The sequence below is a fragment of the Pleurodeles waltl genome, chromosome 4_2, assembly GCF_031143425.1.
Source record: "Pleurodeles waltl isolate 20211129_DDA chromosome 4_2, aPleWal1.hap1.20221129, whole genome shotgun sequence".
NCBI lineage: Eukaryota > Metazoa > Chordata > Amphibia > Caudata > Salamandridae > Pleurodeles > Pleurodeles waltl.
The window spans coordinates 837820778-837840938 of NC_090443.1; the positions used below are offsets into that span (position 1 = coordinate 837820778).

Sequence of the window (20161 nt, forward strand, 5' to 3'; positions counted from 1 at the left end):
GTCACGAATTTGTGTAGTCGCACAGGTTCACTCATTTCAAAGGGGTTTCCTTGCTGCTGCATGAAATGAGGAAGGCTGTCAATATGTTCATTAAAACATGGCCCTCTCTTTGCCACGGGTTCGTGGTGAGGAACAGTTTCACAATGATCCATTAATTTTGAATTTGTCTTCTCGCTGAAAACATTGCAAATAGAAAGGACTTCATGGTAAAGTAGCTGCCACTCAGTAACATATTCACTTTTACATGTCTAACCAACAGTTCCCAAGGAACTTTTCTGTGATCTCTGGATCGTCTGTTCGAGTTTCATATCTGGAGCCACAGCATTGAAACTTCCCTCTCTGTCTTTCACCCCAAATTGCCTTTGGATGAATCTTCTGTAGAGATATGGTTTTTCTACCTCTAGCTTCTTAATTCTTTGCAAATACCAGGACCCATATCTCAGGTGGTTTATGCAACTGAATTCTCAAAACACAGCAATCAGTGACTCAACAATCTTCACGTGCAGCTGCAGCTCCCAGTAATGTTCCCGATCAGCATGTATCAAATTTTTCACTAGATCTATCATGTGCATTTCCCCAGTACTTGCAACGTTCTGATTTTTCTTCACATTCGTTGACAAACTCGACAAACTTGGTTTTCAGGTTTTCTGACTTTGAACTGAGTGTACTGAATATTGTCTGTCTTTGCATTATGCCTTTTGAATTAAGTGCATCCTGTACCTTGTTCACTTTTGAGATAAGATATGCAAAACCTAATTTGCCATTCTTGTTCCAGAAAGCATTCCAACACAATGTTTCTATACCTTCAGATATGGTGAGCATGCCTTGCAACAAACTAACATAATGAGTTCTGCTCAATACTGACTGGACAGTTTTGTTTCCAAAGATTTCAGCTTCAAGTGCATCATCTAAGCCACATCCGCTGAGATAACTTCCTGCATAATGCAATGCAACTTTTGTCATGTGGAAAATGCCCATCATTGGATAAAGATCATCAGATTCTACTGGATTGCTCATAAAAATGTCAGCTCCAATACGAAAAACACCTTCATTGCAGAAAATTGGCAGGGTAGGCTGGTCCTCAAGCTAAGCATGCACATTTTGGACATTTATTACAGCTGTGTATAGTGTTGAGTAGTTGTGACTAGAGATGGTATTACTGGTAAAAACCTAACCTTCTTCAGTGGGACGGTATTCTGGGAGATCAGAGCATGAATTCCAGCCCACGAGTGAACTGACTTTTCTTCATCCTTCAATCCGCACCGAATAAGCAATATGATAAATTCAGTTAAATCAGTTTGCTGACTGCAGCATCAGGTAGAAGGAGATCCATGTCCTCAACCACTTTGAAACTTTCTGGTAGATTGGGACGTGTTGAAGTTTTCTGGTGATTTTGCACACGTTAGCAAGGCAGTTGGATTATAAATTTGCAGCTTAGTTTGTTTACGCCTACAGCTGATCCAGCTAGTTTTCCAGCAGCTACTTAGCTGGTACAGTCTTGCAAAAGCACCATGGCATTATCATACGTGCTGGATGTTCCAAACTGTCTTCAAAATCAAAAATATCAAGAGCAGCATTTGTAAATCCTTTCCTGGTAAAGTGACTTGGAAGTGGTGTGCTGTCAGATTCAGAAGATTATATAGCATGCGCTGCTAACAAGTTACTGCTCCATGCTATGTCATTTTAACTTGTTGATACACCAATCCAATAAGTTGAAGTAATGAGCTCTCGACTTTTGCACTTGTTATAGATTGTGTGGGAAGTCATCATGTGTAGCCACGTTTTCTGTTTGCCGTGATGTAATTCATAAAACACAATTTGGTCAAATACAGTAAATTTGCACAGCCGAAGTTCATGTGATTGTCTCCTCTTCTTTGCTTATATCTTTGTGGAGCTCTGGGACATCACACAATTTGTCATTAAGTCCAAAATCTAAATCTTTCAGAACGTTTCTTAAAATGGTTCCTGCTGATTTTACTCAATCCTGTGATCTCATTTTGGCAGCAGGAACTCCAGGAGTCATATCAGCTGAGAACACCATATGTGGCTCATTCTTTTTGTTAGACTGACATAAAACGAATTCTCTCATTGTACATTCTCACCAGAAAAATCTTAATTTCAGTATTATGGATCAATACAGTTTCATCAATGTTGCCCATTATTTCTCTGATCTCAAGGAGTGTGAACCCGTAGCCAGCACTCAAGACTGGCTTTAAAACTTCATTTGGTTTTTCAAAGAGTGCAAACTTTACAGAATGTTGGCTGTTACGTTGCTGCTGGGAGTTCAACGTATTTTCACATTTTCAAATGTATGCCCGCATGCAGTTCGGGGGCATACAAATCTGCAGCAAATACATTCACCTTGCTGTTTAGATCAGCTACTCGGCTGAAAACTTAATCTTGGAAGAAACTAGCTGCAGATAAAAACATTTGCCCTTTGAGACTCACATACTCTGTACTTTGTTCTTTTGTCAATTCCTTTGGCCCTTGTTCTGGGTAACCTGCAGATAACACAATAAAAATCTGCTGCGTTCTGATCAGTTGCAGGAGGTGGATGAGGGGTAGCCATTGATTTTCTAAGTGGATGGGCATTGGGTTTGTTTGTCGTCGGTTTCTCTGAAGACTCAGAATCTTGTTGTGATTCACCGGTTTTTGCTATTTTTTACAATAGTTTTCCAGGCTTTTTTCCATTGTATCTGTCAGGAGGTAAAGATCCTCTGCTGCCACCTGCTCATGTTTACAAATTTGAATCAATGGAAAACCTGGAGCAAAAAGCAATATTACCATAACCAATATGGTACCTAAAAAACATCATTAGAGAGTCGCCATTTCGGAAAATGGCAAAAGGGCTGCTCTGAGGAGGCACTTACTGTCTTTATAAGGTTACTTGACGAACAAAACCTATGTTTTGACACCAAAATGAAGTATATGGGGCTCATGGTTCCTGAAATATTACATCATCACTGCAACACATTCGCCATTTAAAAAAAATTTAGTCTCGAAAAAAATGGCTCAGATTAGCAATTTCTACAGAAGCTCAATTACTTCTCTAATGATACAAAAACACAAATCAAAAACGAAAATTTCTGGACAACATTTTTTTTTTACAGAGGTATATCAAGAGAACAGGACTATTAGGGGTGCCATTCTCTACTGACCACCAGGACCAGGAGCTGAATTTGGAAAGTCCATTGCCTAAATCATCGCCTTCTCTCATACTCAACTCCAGCTCCTTCATCTTGCTCCCTCACCACAATTTCCACCTTGAAGACCTCTCCAATTGCAACACCACCAACCTCCTGGACAGTTTGATCATGGAATTTACATTTCAGCAGATGGGCTATCCGTCACTGTTGTGACAATGTGACCCATCTGCCAATATCTAAATCAGGCTGTCAGACTTTTCAGCGAGTGAAGTACCCCACACACATCACTAGCCTCCTGCTAGTCCCCATCTTCAACAATGACAAACCCTCTCCCTCAACTGGACTAACCACTTGCTCGTCTGCATCAACTTTTGGTTCAACCATCAAGAACAATCACCTCCCCCAAGATCACCAACTGGAACTGAAACACTATGTGAAAGAAACCTGGTGAAGAGAACTGCAACAACACCACCTGCCACATCAAGGCGACCTTGTTCGTGACATCAACAACTTCAGTCTCTGAATCACCACCTGCACAGACGTCCTGGCAAATTTCAACTTGACAACCACCCCAAGAACAAGACCTCAAATTAGCTGGTACAACAACAATCTTTGATGCACCAAGGGGCACAGCAAGCACCTCTAACACAGCTTGAAAACACTCCCACAATTACATCGACAAACAAACCTTTGAATCCACCCTCCAGCATTACTACTAACAATGGAAAACCACAAGGCACACAAGAATGGATAGAAAACAGCAACAGCAGCTCAAAGGAACTATTCTCAATTGTAAAGCAGTTCACCTCACTTGCCATCGGCTACACCAGCACCGCCTCTGAGGAGGCGAGCCCATGAGCACTGCCCCCATTCCAATCCTCAATGCCGACCTAATCACAGGCACCTTCCGGGGCACCTGGAGATACACTACTGCCCTACCATTTTCAAAGAAACCCACAGCAGACCAGATATATGCACGGTAATTTACTGCCAAATTATAACACACAATCTGTTGTCTGTCAAATTCATGTTTGATAATATGCTGGTGATAAACACCATAAATTACATGAAAACACCTATAGTAAGATATTATCCCTGCTTTGAATGTAAGCATACCGGTGTACAATGAATCCAAACTCTACAATATAATACTATTTTCTCAAAGATGTATTTTACATATTAATGCACAACTTGCTCATATTAAACTGTCCTTGAAGATGAACAAGAAGAGGAATCATTTATAACGTTTATGGATTACTTTTATTACCGGCACGAACACCACCGTTTGTAGGACCTACCTCTTGAATAGCTGTCATGACAACATGTTGCACGGACTCTTCAAGGGTCATTATAACTTTAATATGTTCTGAAATATAAGGAAAGACAAGTTACAAAAACTGTAATAAAATGGTAATATGGAACCATCAGAGAGAGACAGAACATATAAAAAGAGGAACTCTATTAAAGGTAGGCTTTTGGCTGGTGAATATTCAGGAGGGAAAGAAAAGTACAAATCTGGTAAAGAACAAATGTGAAGGGAGTTGAAGGGCATTAATGAAAAGGACATAAAGCAAGAAAAAGCACAAGCAAGAGGCAGGACTACAAGTAAACGCAGAGTTGAAAAAATGAGGGTTCAAGATGAAATATGGAAATCAAAAGCTAATTTTAAAACAAAGACTTTACATGAATACAACTAACCACTAACATGGTTAGCTAGGACTATATTTACAGTGATGATGATGATGTCAAGGACTTAGGGTGAATACAAGGCCTTAATACAAGCACAAAGGTTTTCTCTCAAGTTCAGCAACCCATTCCAAGGGCCAAACTGGGTTGCGTTTGACCCACAACACTGGCTTCAACATGCTGCACACACGAAAGGTACGTTTATTCCTGTATTTCTGCCTTCCGGGCAGCCAGAATAAGACAACTGGAGATGACAGTGTCAAGGAAAACCTTTGAGAGTCCTGCCCTGCAAGTGGATTTTATTACATCAAGAACAGTTCAAATGTATGAGAGTAAAAGATGCTGAAAGAAGACACCGTTTTTTATTACATCCCTGTGACACAAGGTATCTACTTTGTGTGGTTCCAAGGCCAACACGCAATAAGAAAAGAGGCAGTAAGTCTTCCCCGTCTCAAAGAAAATATACAATTGGGTTTTACTGAAAGTTTATTCTAGCAAAACATCAAACATTACATTTTAAGACATGACAAGGAACAGAATCCACCTGTCCTGTTGTGAGGTTATTTTAGCTGCTTTTTATGGGCACGTTATTTTAGTTATAGGCCTGCAGTTTGTCCCCTTAAGCTTAGCAACAATTTATTTTTATTCGCTTTATTGTCTGAGTATAAGCTTCTGTCTGCCGTGATGTTTTATTTCTTTTTATCTCATACACTTTCAGTCTAGAAACGGTTTTCTTTCCTTTTAGTCTGACATTCTCTATCTGTGCTTTGCTCAAGGCTGTATCTGGTATTGGTATCAGTACAAAGTGGAACACCACAATCTCTGCCACTTCGTGGGAAACATACATGTTCTTACGTTATGCCAGTTTTCTCAGAGCACCAGCTGTTTTATTATAAAACATCCTTCTGTCCCCTATACGTTAGAGGGAAAGTTACAGCCTGAGAATTGCCACTGCATGCTGTTGCTTCATTGCAGCTGTTTGCTGAGACTTAACGTTTTCTCTGTCTACATGAGAGAGGACCCTTAGTAGACCAACAGCCCTCTTTGCTACTACCATATCCAGGTACAGGGGATGGTGTCTTCCTGGGAATCCGGAAGTGCAGATTAGGGCTAACAATGCTGTGCTCTTGTAGTGCTTTAGGGGCGTATGTAGGAATTGCAACACTTGCCATTCTGACACCTTGGTGGGACTTCTCTTATATTTCACTTTCTTTGTCACCACATTGCTATTATTATGTTTCATTGCAGTACATGCCATTTTATCTAGAACACACTTGATTCAATAAAATATAGTGAATTCATTTCTGCTTCTGTTTGTCTTTGCATGTGTGAGATGAATGTAACTGAGAGAAAAGGATGAGATCTGTTATAACATGATTTCCTTGAGAAATAAGAATGGCATTCATTCGACTGCCACAAATCACCGCCACTTTCAGGTGCTGGTGAGTTACTGCTAGCTGGCCAGAAGGGTTAGACCAATAGTGCTCACACAATGGAATTGGACTCAGTTCCCTACAACCTTGTGGTGCAGCCGCACGAATCCAGCAGTTTCATTAGTATAATGAGAGCCAACATGACATGGCGCCACCAACGTTTGGTCAGGCACTGAATTACGTATCATCCTGAGTATCTCTGTCTCACTTCGTCTTAAAGGTACCCGAATACTATATACGGAGATGTCCATGGTATTGAGGATTTCCTCCTCAGCTAGATAGGAAACACATATTTTAGAATGAAGGTTGTTCAAGCTTGAACCTTAAAAGGATTAATCCCCAATTTGTGTACTTATCTCTGAACCAGAACATTTACCATGGCAAACCCGCAACAGGCGGTAATTGCAGTAAACATGAGGCCCCCCCAGCATTTACTAAATAATGGCCTTACAGCCCAGGGAGGTGCTGTAACATTTGTGGTTGAGGCTCATACAGCTTATAGAACAGAAATGTTCTACTCTTAGGTCAATTTTCCAGATGTTGGTAGGAATACTAATACATTTCATCATTGTACACATACATACCGGGCATACGCATACATAGAGATACCTTTATATTTTCAAGACCAACAGAACTAGCTTGATGGTGCCCTACCCCATACAACACTACAAGATAGGCTAAGTCCTCTGAGTAATGATGGTCCTACCTTCCTCAATTGCCCACATACACACCGCGTCCTGAAGCAGGCACCTTGGCAGTAGCTGAGGTTCACCGCTTATACATTGAGCTTGTAGTAACATATAGACTATCATTGCAATTTGTAAAGCAAACATTAAATACACATGCCACTCCAGCACAACAGCATGCAGGTACACCAAGCATAAACCCTGCAACAGTGCATTCGATCATGGGTAAAGTACTTGCCAAACGTGAAAAAATTCTGTTTGGTTAGCTCAAAAAATAAACACGCTGGAAGCTGTGTTTCCCCACATAGGACCTCAAGATAAACAATGAATTCTCATTATGTGCTTGCCATTTGGGATAGTTCCTGCAGCAGATAGCTGCAAACACTTGGGGCACAGCATTTGCCACGCTCTTCACTACCACGCACGGTACACCACCACATGCCAATTTTCCAGAGGTGTTAAAACAGATTCAAGATGAATATGGGGCTGTCCCGGTCCTATATTCTGGGATGCAATTAATGGGCAATTTTGCTACAGTGTCCTCAATAATATTGAGTAACCTTAAAGGTGAAACAGTAGCACTAGCAGTGCGTATGCGGCTCTGGGATGTTCCTACACAGGATCAAGAATGTGAGCTGCCTAAAATTATTGCTGAAACCTATTCAAATATAGGTTGGGCTAGTTTGGGAGCCAGACCTAGTAAACCACAATTACCAGGCAAATCCAATAATGATTCTACCAAGCAAGCAGCTGAAGGTTCCAAAAAAACATTGGGATAAACAAAAACAAACATGTAAAAATAACAGGGGAGAATCTCCACATACGGAGAGCCCTGAAAAACGTTATAACTTAAGAATTAGGGCTAATATAAAAACTCCTGATAGATATCATTATACTAATACACGTCAATCTCGTTCCTTTCAGGACTCACTGGATAAACGCAGTGAGAGAGGTGAGCGATCAGAACAATGAACAGAGTACATGAAACCAAAAAAAGATTCACAAAGCTCAGCAGAAGTTTCAATTAAAAAAGAAGAGAAACTTCCACAACAAAAAACCCAATTCAAAAAGAAGGTGACAGCTATTTCTGCACGAAATGCCACACAATATGAGAGTTTAATTGAAGAGCAAGATCTAGGTACTGGCTCTGATTAACAGCACAGCAGAATGCACAATAGTTTGTCGGAATCTTCAAAAGCATCTGGAGGTGGACTCAGTGGCGCCCTTCAAAATGTTGAGTTGCATCAATCAACTCCTCACCACAGGGCACAGGCCCCTTGGCGATGACAACCTACTTATGGGAACACCTGATCAGAAGTGTAGGAGTGCTTTAAATGGGCAGGTTCTGTACATCTGCACTTGTGTTAGTTGAGAGTCACTATGAGCAGTTGTCAGTAGGGATGCATTATCAACAGGAGAGTAACAGCATTTCTAGGTATACCAGTGAGCTTCAAACCCATATCCTGTTCTTTTTTTTTCAGGATACACTTCCTTAGTGGAAACATGACTGTAACATGGAGTACCTTTTTTTAAAACTAAATAAACAAACAGTGGTTCTCGTTCCAGCCCCAACGATGTTCACAGTATCGTATGGGTCTTCCAAACATTTATATCCTATTTCATACTTGTTTTTATTTGTGAAAAGATCACTGTACTGACTAAGGGGTGCTGAGGATCAGCTCTGTTTACTTTAATTTCTTTGATGAACAGATACTTCAGCACAAGTCGGGATATTTCCAGCTATGTGTTTCTCTTTCCACTTGCTGCAGGAGAAGGCTGCCTTGAGAAATCCAATTTATATTTGTTGAAAATGAGCTTGATTCCCTAAGACTCTTTTACGAGTTGGGAGAACTGAGGATCTCTCAAGCTATCCATTTACCTGCGATAACTGCTATTGTGAATAGAGAAATGGATTTGGAAATAATCAAGCAAACACAGAAACTTCAAATGATCTTGATGACCACAGTATGTTTTGTTTCATAAGAACAAATTTCTTACCTTCGGTAACACTTTTTCTGGTGGATACAGTATCTATCTGTGGATTGCTCACCTTTTGAATTCTCCCAATGCGCCAGAATTCAACAGAAATTTCTTTCTAGCTCCCACGTTGACGAGGATGTCACAATAGCACAGCTCCTCACACGACTCCGTTTTATGCCATTGGAGCCGTAAGAAGTCCTCGCCGGCGTGCTGATGTCAGTTTCATCCACTTTTTACTGTGCCTTTGAGGCAAATGAGTGAATACCAACATCACAAGCACAACAAGTGTGAACTTAATATATAAAGATATATGACTATACATCATTGTATAAACATTCATTTTGAATGAATATATATATATATATATATATATATATATATAAAAATTTCAGAAATACATATCATTCTTGGTGTGACCAGACAGGCACCCACACCCTTCTTGGCCAATCCGGGGCTCTTAGCATGACTTGTGCCCGCTGTTGGCGAATTTTCCTCAGAACTCGGGGAACCAAAGGTATGGGAGGAAACGCGTAAAGCAGCCGGTCGCTCCAGCTCAGCTGAAAAGCGTACCCCAATGTTCCCTGCATCAGATACTGGAGGCTACAGAACAACGAGCAGTGCGCATTCTCATGAATGGCAAACAGGTCTATCTGAGACGCTCCCCACAACTGGAAAACATGAAGAACTACCTCCGGATGGAGACGCCACTTGTGATCGACTGGAAAGTGCTGGTTGAGACCATCTGCACATACATTGAGAACTTTGGCCAAATGGTTTGCTACTACTCGAATCCGATGGTCCCGAGCTCAGGACCAGAGCTGCAGAGCCTCTCTGCAGAGAAGGTACGACCCTACTACTCTCTGTTTGTTGATGTACCACATCGCAGTAGTGTTGTCTGTTGAGACTTGAACCGACTGACACGAAGGGACGGGAGGAAGGCTTGAAGAGCTAGACTTATCGGCCGCAACTGCAACAGATTGATGTGAAACATCTGTTCTACTGGAGACAAAAGACCTTTGATATCCAGATCCCCTGTATATGCTCTCCACCTTAGAGTGGAAGCATCCATTATGACTGAGGGCACCAGAGGTGGAAGACAAAACGGCCTTCTTTGAGACATGTTTCCATCCACACTCCACCATCGAAGATCTGCAGATCTGCTGCAGCAAACCTGGAGATTGGTATTGATTCCTTGATTTCCCCTTGTGTTCAAACCACTGCCTGCGGAGGCACCACTGGAGAGCCCTCATGTGCCAACATGCCCGAGTGACCAACAGAATACAGGAAGCGAACAGACTGAGCAGGTGTAGGACCTTTAGGACTGCAACAACGACTCCATTTTTAAACATTGGAATCATAGCCTGTATGTCCCAAATCATCTGAAGAAGATGGTAGGCATGATTCAATGATGTGTCCAGTACCGTCCCTAAGAACAGGAGGCGCTGAGAGGACTCCTGGTGAGATTTGGGCATGTTCAACTAAAAGCTCAGGTTGGACAACAACTGGGTTGTCACCTGCAAATGGTACAGCACCAACCCTGGGGACTTGGCTTTGATCAGTCAATCATCCAGGTAAGGGAATACTGATATTCCCTTCCTTTTGAGATGCACTGCAACCACTGCCATCACCTTCATGAAAACTCGAGGTGCGGAAGAAAGACCAAAAGGAAGTACTGCAAAATGGTAGTGCTGCGACCCCACCACGAAACAAAGATACTTTCTGTGTGACTTCAGAATGGGGATGAGAAAATACACATCCTGCACGTCGATAGAAACCATCCAGTCTTATTTGTGCAGGTCAAGAAGCACCTGTGCTAGGGTCAGCGTTTTGTATTTTTCCGACTTGAGGAACCAATTCAAAATCCTCAGGTCCAGAATTGGCCTCAAACGACCATTTTTCTTGGGAATCAGGAAATACCTTGAATAAAATCCCTGACCCTTTTCCTGCTCCGGAACCAACTCAACTGTGCCCATTAACAGTAGATTTTGTACCTCCTGTTGAAGCAACAGTAAATGCTCTTCTGAGCAAAAAGAATGTTGGGGAGGGAAAGGAGAGGGAAACTCCTGAAAGGGAAGGGCATGACCGTTTCCTACAATGCTCTGCACCCACGAGTCTGATGTTGTTAACTCCCATTCTTGTAGAAAATGAAACAACCTTCCCCCTATGGGTAACACATGCTTTTGAAAGGGAAGAGAACTAGGATTGCTTCCCTAACTGTCTTCAGAGGAGGATGGAGAGGAGGAGGAAGGCTGCTGATTGGCACCACATGATCTAAGTCTTCCACGACCTATGTAGGACCTGTGGAGGAGATTGGCAGTTTGTTGACCCTGGAACTGCTGTCTCCCACGAAAGGAGGAACTATGGAGAAAAAACACCTACACCTAAGGAAAGGTATATAAGTCAATGAAAGCGACTGAAGACCTAATGACTTAGCAGTGGCTTTGCTGTCTTTAAACCGTTCAAGTGCAGAGGTCCATCAAGGTGTATTGCACATCCTAGGAAAACCCCAAAACTTTAATCCATGCATGCCTCCTATTGGCCACTGAGGTTCCCATAGCTCTGCCAACAGAATTGGCTGTATCTAGGCCAGATTGAATAACCTGTCCAGCTTCTGTTTGACTGTCATGTAACTAATCCTGAAAATGTTCCTGCACCTCCTGTGGCAGATTGGCAACAACCTCTCTTGCCGAGTTCATTAGTGCATGGATACACCTGCCCAACAAACATGTAGCATTAACCGACTTTAGTGCCATACTACATGAAAAGATCTTCTTTGCAGATTGTTTTGTGCTTTTAGATTCCCTATCTGCCGGAATTGTAGGGAAGGAACCAGGAGCTGGCTTTGAAGAGCAAGAAGCCTTGACCAACAGACTCTCAGGTGAAGGATGCTGAGTTAGAAATTGCGGGTCACCTGGCGCAGCTTTATATCTTCTGGCAATCACCTTGGATACAGCCAGAGTAGTGACTGGTTTCGCCACAGGTCCAGGACAGGCTCAGTCAAAGCATCATTAAAAGGAAGCAAAGGCTCTAAGGTAGCAGAAGAGGTGTTAAGCACTTCAGTTTGAATGTTTGTTTTTAACTCGGAAGTGGGTAACTGCAGTTCCAAACCCCACAGTAACCAGTAACTTTTGGAGGAGGAATCCCACCAGGCAATAACAACTCCCACTCCTGAGAAGTATCCAAACCACTAGCCTCATCAATACCTTCAAAACCTTGAAAAGGTAAAGGAATTTCTCCCTCCAGTTCTTGTTGCTTCTCATAGTATTGCTGCTCTTCTATGAGCCTCAAGGCTGCTCTTCTAGACCTCAGTCTACATTCCAGTCTTGGTGTCGATAAAACATGTGCTGACGTCGATGACTCCTTTCGCCCCGCCTTTGAAGCTGGCGCCAGGATGTCACCTTGAGTGGAGTGACTCGACGTAAGACAAGATCTATCTGACATCGGCACCAGCAGAGCCGTCAACTCCGATGTCTTTAGAGCCGATGGCATGAAAGGCAACAGAGGAGCCTGAATGTATGGCACCGGGAGTCCTCCAAGATTAAATGCCAAATGTCACGTCGGGCCCGCAGGCGCATCAGCAGGGGCCAAAGCTCTATTGAAAATGCTAAATATAGCATTTAAAAATGCAGAAGGGTCTGTCACCTGAGTGGGAAAACCCAGATACTCCTGCTGAGGCTGAGCTTGATTTGACTCCTGATTCCCAATCTCCTGATCCGTTAGAGTAACAGGAGAGAATTTAACAGGACTGGTCAGCGATGCCAAAAATCTCCACCAAAGACGGTGCCAGCGACACTTCAGGCAACTTCAGTTGAGGAGGAGACAAGTTAGGAATAATCTCCCAAGTCGACCGGCACTGAGATTTAGAAGCCGGGGATGAACTTTCAACATGAGAGGAACAACGCTGTGAGCTATGATGCCGCTGCTTATTATGCAACTTCGATGATCGATGCAACAAAGACTCCTCTTGATGACTCGATTTCTTTCGACCACATTTCTCTTTTTTGGCTTTCGAGAGGAACAGTTTGGTTTCTCTTTCCTTCAAAGCCTTAGGGTTCATCCTCTGGCACGAAGGACAACCTGCAACATTATGGTCGGAACCACAAAGGAGACACCAAAGGCAATCTTCATGCAGATCAGTGACTGACACATGACCTCCACACTCTTTACACGGCTTAAACCCTGACTTCTTCATCGGTGACACTGTAACCCAACGAGACTTCAATAAAGAAAACAACCTCGAAACAATGTAATGAACAGGAGAGGTAGAAAACCAGTTAGTGTTGAAGGCATGGAACTGATTTCTGCATGCCGGTAAGAACATCTTATGCCTCTGATGAAGTGAGACGGAGTCGTGTGAGGAGCTGTGCTATTGTAACGTCATCGTCGACTTGGAGAGCTAAAAAGAAGTTCCCGTTTAATTCTGTTGCATTGGGAGAGTTCAAAAAGTGAGGAATTCACAGGTAGCTGTATCCATCAGAAATATATGGTAAGCAAAACAATCTTCAGTGGGTGGGACTGATAAATTAATATTTGATGCACCAAATAAATAAATACTTTTAGTGCAGGACACTTAGAATTATAATCGTAGACTTTGGCTAAAACAAGTATTGTTCAAATGTGGCATAAGAACCAAGTCTGTGCAAGGTTTCAGATTCTGCCCTCAAGTGTGGGCGAAGTGGGAAAAACTGCAAACTTGGCTCATCGGAGGTAGCGCAGATTGTTAATATGCCTGCTGCAAAGAACGTGTATCATGCAAAGAACAGTATTTTATGTGCATAGCACAGTGGGTTACCACTTTTGTCACAGAGCTTCTTTTGTGATTGTGCAGTTCAGAAATTACAATCATAATCTAGCACAGTTTCTGAAAAGCCAACAAAGAAACTACATGGAACAAATTAGAAAGTAACATTTTTTCCCCAGTCTTTCATTATCCTTATGCTGCTTAAAAAGGTTTGGTTGCATAGAAATACACTATTATTAAAGTTAATGCTAGCCACTGTGTTATGTTCTGAATCCTGAGTTTGTGTTTCTCCAGAACAACCACTCTTAGAAAATGCCTACCAGTATGGATGACATGTGAATCCTACACCTTGTTCACAACCTACACTGGTATGAGAGGTGCTATAAATCAAATGAAATACATGTGATAGAGAGACTATGGAGAGGTGAGAGGCCCTTATGGTTTTACTTCCTTTCCCTAACACATATTATATGAAAAAGCTTTCACAGATCTTATGCACCTAAAAAATAAAAAACAAAAATCGTTTGGGAAATGTAGAATCTGACTTGAGGATTCAACTTTCCCTAAATAACACCAAACATTGAAAGGTTTGTAGCCCAGATGCAGCACCAACCTTCCCATTAAAGTTTTTCAATTTTTGCATATTTTTTCAATATAAAATGATCATATATTTACTCATTTGAGTATTTGTTTGGTGTGTACTTGTTTGTGTATTTTTTGCGAAGTACTGCTTTCATGCTTAAAACTGAAATCGTACAAATTTTTTGGGGGTCCCCGGCTTCCAGTAGTGATTCAGTGGGGGTCCTCAGGAGTCAAAACGTTGGGAAACACTACTCTGAAGCGTATTTCAGGAATTGGGTGGACCGAGGATGTCTCAGCCTACGTAGCTCCATGGACTCTAGACTAGCAAGGGTTTTCCCAGTGTCCTGCGCGGTCAGTCTGCCCATGTCAGAAAGTTATGTGTTTATCTGGGAATTAAAGAGTTTTACAATCTCCCTAGCAGCTAGCCTCTTTCTCAAACTATCCTTGAAGATCAAAAAGATTTTATTTAAACGTCTGGAAATTGTAGAGAGTTAAGCAGTTATTCGCTGTACATGTCAGAATGATTTTTGGTGCTCGGCTTGGTTTTAATCTGGATTTAGTGCAGCGCGGAACCCATAAACAAAGGCTGTGACAATATGGCACGTAATCCATTGAAATTAAAAATGATTGTACTTCTGTTTAATCCGATGGCAGTTTTCTATTTGTGTAGCAAATATATGTGCAACTGTAGTAAAAACATAAATTTTACACGACAAAATATATTTCATGTACGATTGTTTAGTTTCAAATGTATTCCACTACACATGCATAGGACATATTGACTCTGTCCTAATGCCCGAGAAGAGAAGTTAGGCAAGAAATGGGGGGAATGAGAAAAGGTAGCAGAGGATTACCATGCCCTCTAAATACCCCGTTTTTTGATCCCGTGAATGACGCATGTAGTTTCTTTAGAACGAAGATGATACACACTGGAGGCCTCCGAGTTTAATGTATTGCTCTACATAAGCAATTACAGAAGTGCTCCGCATTCTGTGTGGATGCATTTAACTGACTGCATCTGATACCTAAATATTTCATTAAGGCAATATCATAACGTCTATCCTGAAAGGGGCCATGGGACTGAACCTTGATTAATACTATTTTAGAAGATGAATTTACCTTGCTGTATACATAAACGTGTATTTGTCTGTAAGCTATTTGTGAACCTTGAATATTCCCTCTGCTGTTTTTGAACAGACACCGACTGCAACTCGCAATGGGGTCGCAATGACCCACCTCATGAATATTCATTCAATATACTCGCAAATAGCGAGTATGGGCACTCGCTAACATGGAGGCCTGCTGACGTCAGCAGGCCTCCATGTTAGCGACCTGCTTGTCAATAAAGCAGGTTTTTTTTTTTTTTTGAAGTGTAGCCCGTTTTCCCTAAGGGAAAACGAGCTGCACTACAAAAAAAAAACGAAACCTTTAGTTTCGGATTTTTCAGGGCAGGGAGTGGTCCCTTGGACCACTCCCTGCCCTGAAAAAATATTTTTGGGTGCAATCACAAACTGGAAGGGGTCCCATGGGGACCCCTTCCAATTTGCGATTGGGTTACCATCCACTTGAAGTGGATGGTAACTGCGATGCCATTTGCGACCGCATATGCTGTCGCAAATGGTATTGCATCCCAATGCGACTCGCAAATAGGAAGGGAACACCCCTTCCTGCATTGGGATACGCGTTTTGCGACTCGCAAACGGCAAATTTTGCCGTTTGCGAGTCGCAAAACGTTTCGTACATCTGGCCCCTGGTTACTACCAACGTGATCCTAGAATTCACAGAAAACGTTTGCCATCACAAAATCGGGCATACAGACAGATGTCACTACAGCAGTCTGTCCCTCAAAGGAAAATAAAATCAGCATAATTCCTTCACAAACGCCCCCAAACTAATATCAGGGGAGACCCAGATTCCCATATAAACATAACAACCATGCATACGTTTTTAAACAAATACATAACAAAATGATTACTGCAATCGAAGAGATGGCATGTTCCCCTTATCTTACCTCACTTTGCCTGATCCCTAAGGGACCATCTATCAGAACACAACACATCACCTCAGTACCTCACATTAGAAAGAGCCTACAATAAATCTGAACAGAGTGGACATAATCTTTGCAAATATTAAAAGTATAAACACAATCGCCTGCCAACTGGAACAACTAAAGATACAAAACCAAACAGCATTTGCGCCCAGGCGATAAAACTATCAACCTTCTTTCGACATTTCCACATTTTCAGATTGAATGTTATCTCGAAAAGTCTTCTCTAACTATATTCCTAAAACCCTGCATATAAATTGACCTTGAACTAAATCTAGTGATTGCTCTTGCTCTTTCCATTCTATAAAATGACCCTCTCTTTAACATCCAACCTTTGCATGCCTATCTCTGAGTGTAGCCTGTCTGTCTTACTATTTTATTCCTGCAAACTGGCCATACCCTACCTAAACCACAAACTATCTATATGTAACCATTCCTTAAATCGAACACTATATAACCTCCTTTAGCATACTGTACAAGTTGGATTATTATTTGAGTTGGGTGACTACTCACTTCCAGGAATAATTTCAACCATCCTCAGGGTGACCCCTCAAAGCCATTTAATGGCACAGGCCAGACAGGCATAACATAACTTAGGGCACTTTGCAAAATATTTATGCAGTATTATAACAGTAATAAAGTCAAATGCAAAACAATAAAAATATAAACCGAATCAGCAAAATTTACACAAACACGACACCAAAATGACAAAAATTCAATATTGTGATCCAGAGCTATGGATTTTTAAAGATGGAAGTAGGAATGGTTTAAAGAAGCAGAAAATACCAATGATAGTCAATGGTCATGGTAGACTTGGGCCTGAGAGTAATTTCAGGCTTGCCGTAGTGAAGCATGGATGGATACACCAACCAGTTTCACCCTGGTCACGGATTCTGTCTCCTGACCTTGGCAAAGGCAAACCTGTCTGTCCTTTCTGCACCTGGACGACACTCAAGGCTCTTCCGCCTCACGAAGATACACCACGCTGACCTCCAAGCCCTGGACCCTGGATGCACCAACAACCACTGCTTCTGCTCATCTCCGCGTACCACCAAAGGACCATTCCTCTGCCAACAGAGCCGCCTCACCTTCAGCACCGAAGCAACCAATGCACCTGACACATTGATCAAGACCACCACAACACAAATCCAGTGCATCTTACTCAACGAACGTTCACTAGTTAAACACGCCACCAAGGTCTGGGACACGATCTCCTCCATCACTACAGATGTCATCTTCCTCACAGAAACCTGGCTCCACCCCACCTCCGCACCAGACATCGGCACCATGAACCCTGAAGGTTATAGGATAACACAAGAGGACTTAACCAACAAGCACATAGGCGGACTCACCATCATCAACAGGGATACCTTCTGCTGCACAACATCCCCTGACAAACCGACACCAGTACTGGACTACCTCAACTTCCAACTCCACACAGACAGAAAACGCACCATCAGAGGCACCCTTGCCTATATTCCACCAGGACCATGCCCCAGCTTCTGCAATGCCATCCTGAAACTCATTGCCCCATAAGCAATCAACACTGAGCACTACATATTCCAAAGGAACCTCAACGTCCACCTCGACGATCCCAGTGACGCCAACTCCACGACCTCCTGGAAACCTTAAGCAAAACTCGCATCAAGCAGCTCATCACCGACCCTACCCAAATTGCAGGACACACAGTAGACCCCATCTTCACCTCCAGCGACAGAGTCAGACATCCACACCACTTACCTGGTCTGACCACAACAACATAAACTTCACCATCTCTGGATCCACATACACCATCATCGTGCCCATCAAATTCATGCAAAGAAACTGGAAAAAGGTATCAGAAGACCAGTGGAACGACACTCTCTGCTGCCACCTCCTAGATTATACACACAGCCCTAAACAAGCAGCACAGAGCTTCTCCCAGTTGATTACACAAGCCGCTGATTGCATCATCCCTGCCAAGACAGCCAAGTTCAAAGAACAAAGCAAAAGAGCAAGCTGGTTCACCGAGAAACTGCACTCCTCCAATTGCAACTGCCGACAAACTGAAAGAAAGCAGCGCATCAGAAAAAAAAACAGAAGACTGCACCACCTTCATGACTGCCCTCAACCAGTAGCACCGCCTCCTGAAAGAAACTAAGAAGAGCGCACTAGTTGATCGCATCAAAGCCAGCACAAACTACAGCAAAGAACTCTTCGCCATTGTGAAGGAGTTCACCAATCCTCCAGCCACTGAGAACGACATCTTCCCTCCTAGGAACTGTGCCACAACCTTGCGGACTTCTTCCATGACAAGATCTTGGCTATCTAAGAAAACTAACGCTAACCCTCCACCGCAGACAGCATCAACCAGCTTGAATGCACAAACACGAACCCCGAATTCCTTGTCACCCACTGGGAACTCCTCACCACACAAAACACTATCTCCATCATGAAGTTCATACACTCAGGTGCACCCACAGACCCTTGTCCCCACCCCGTCTTCAACCTCGGAGGTAAGACAATCGGCAACGAGCTCAGGAAGGTCCTGAATACCTCCATTAATGCAGCATCCTTCCCAGAGGTCTGGAAACAAGCTGAAGTGAGGCCCCTACTGACAAAAAACACCTGCCAACCCAGGCAAATTAAAGAACTACTGGCCCATCTCCCTGCTCCCCTATCCAGCAAAATTCTTCGAGAAAGTGATCAACCAGCAACTCACCCAACACCTAGAAGACCAAAACCTCCTGGACCCCTCCCAATCTGGATTTTGAGCTAACCACAGCACCGAGCCACCCTAATTACAGCCACAGATGACTTCAGAGCCCTCCTAGACTGTGGGAAAGTAGCAGCCATCATCCTCTTGGACATGTTTGCCGCGTTTGAGTGTGTCTCCAACCACATCTGATCAACAGACTTCACCACATCGGGATTCAAGGAAACACTCTCAAAAGGATATTCTCGTACCTCACCGGAAGAACCCAAAGGGTCAGTCTCTTAATGTTCAACTCAGAGCCCAAGAAGATCATGTGTGGAGCCCCCTAAGGATCGACCCTCAGCCTGACCCTCTTCAACACATACATGACCCCCCTGGCCATCACCGTCAGATCACATGGACTCAACATCATCTCCTAAGCCGACGACACACAGCTTATCCTCTCACTGTCCAGAGATCCCTCCACCACAAAAGCTAACTTTCACAGATGCATGATAAATGTAGTGGACTGGATGAAGGACAACTGTCTGAAACTCAACACCAAAAAAACTGTCCTCTACTTTGGGAACAACACCTCGCCATGGACTGACACATGGTGGCCTGCAGAGCTTGTCACACCCCCACCTCAACAGACCACACCCGCAACCTAAACATCGTCCTGAATAGCAAGCTATCCATGAAGAAACAAGATGAGGCAGTCTCATCTGCCTGTTCCACACCCTTTGCATGCTCCGCAAGATCTTCATGTGGCTCCCGGCAGACACCCGAAGGACCGTCATGCAGGCCCTCATCAGCAGTAGACTGCACTATGGAAACACGCTCTGAATCACAGCATGCCTCCTGAAGAGACTCCAGACAATACAGAACTCAGCGGCAAGACTGGTACTGAACCTCCGCAGAAGGACCACATCACACCCTATCTCAAAAAACTACACTGGCCTCCTCAAAATCCAGAAGAGATGTCAGCTCAAGATGCTGACCCACACCTACAAGGCCCTAAATAATGAAGGATCAGCATACACCAACAGACCAGACACTTCCAAACAGCTTCCCTCTCCCACGCAGACACTCCACAGATCCATCGAGTCAAAAGTGGAGGATGCTCATTCTCACACCTGGCAGCCAAGGCTTGGAACAACCTCTTCCTGCTCCTCAGGACTGCACT

General features: G+C 43.0%; 1 protein-coding gene across 1 annotated transcript in view; it reads right to left on the reverse strand.

Annotated features, from left to right (window-relative positions):
- HOOK1 (hook microtubule tethering protein 1) overlaps positions 1-20161 on the reverse strand; it is a 921358-nt gene that overhangs the window by 582854 nt on the left and 318343 nt on the right. Inside the window, exon 6 of the mRNA XM_069232567.1 lies at positions 4445-4512. Within this exon, the coding sequence (XP_069088668.1) occupies positions 4445-4512 (68 nt within the window). The remainder of the gene's footprint in view (positions 1-4444; positions 4513-20161) is intronic.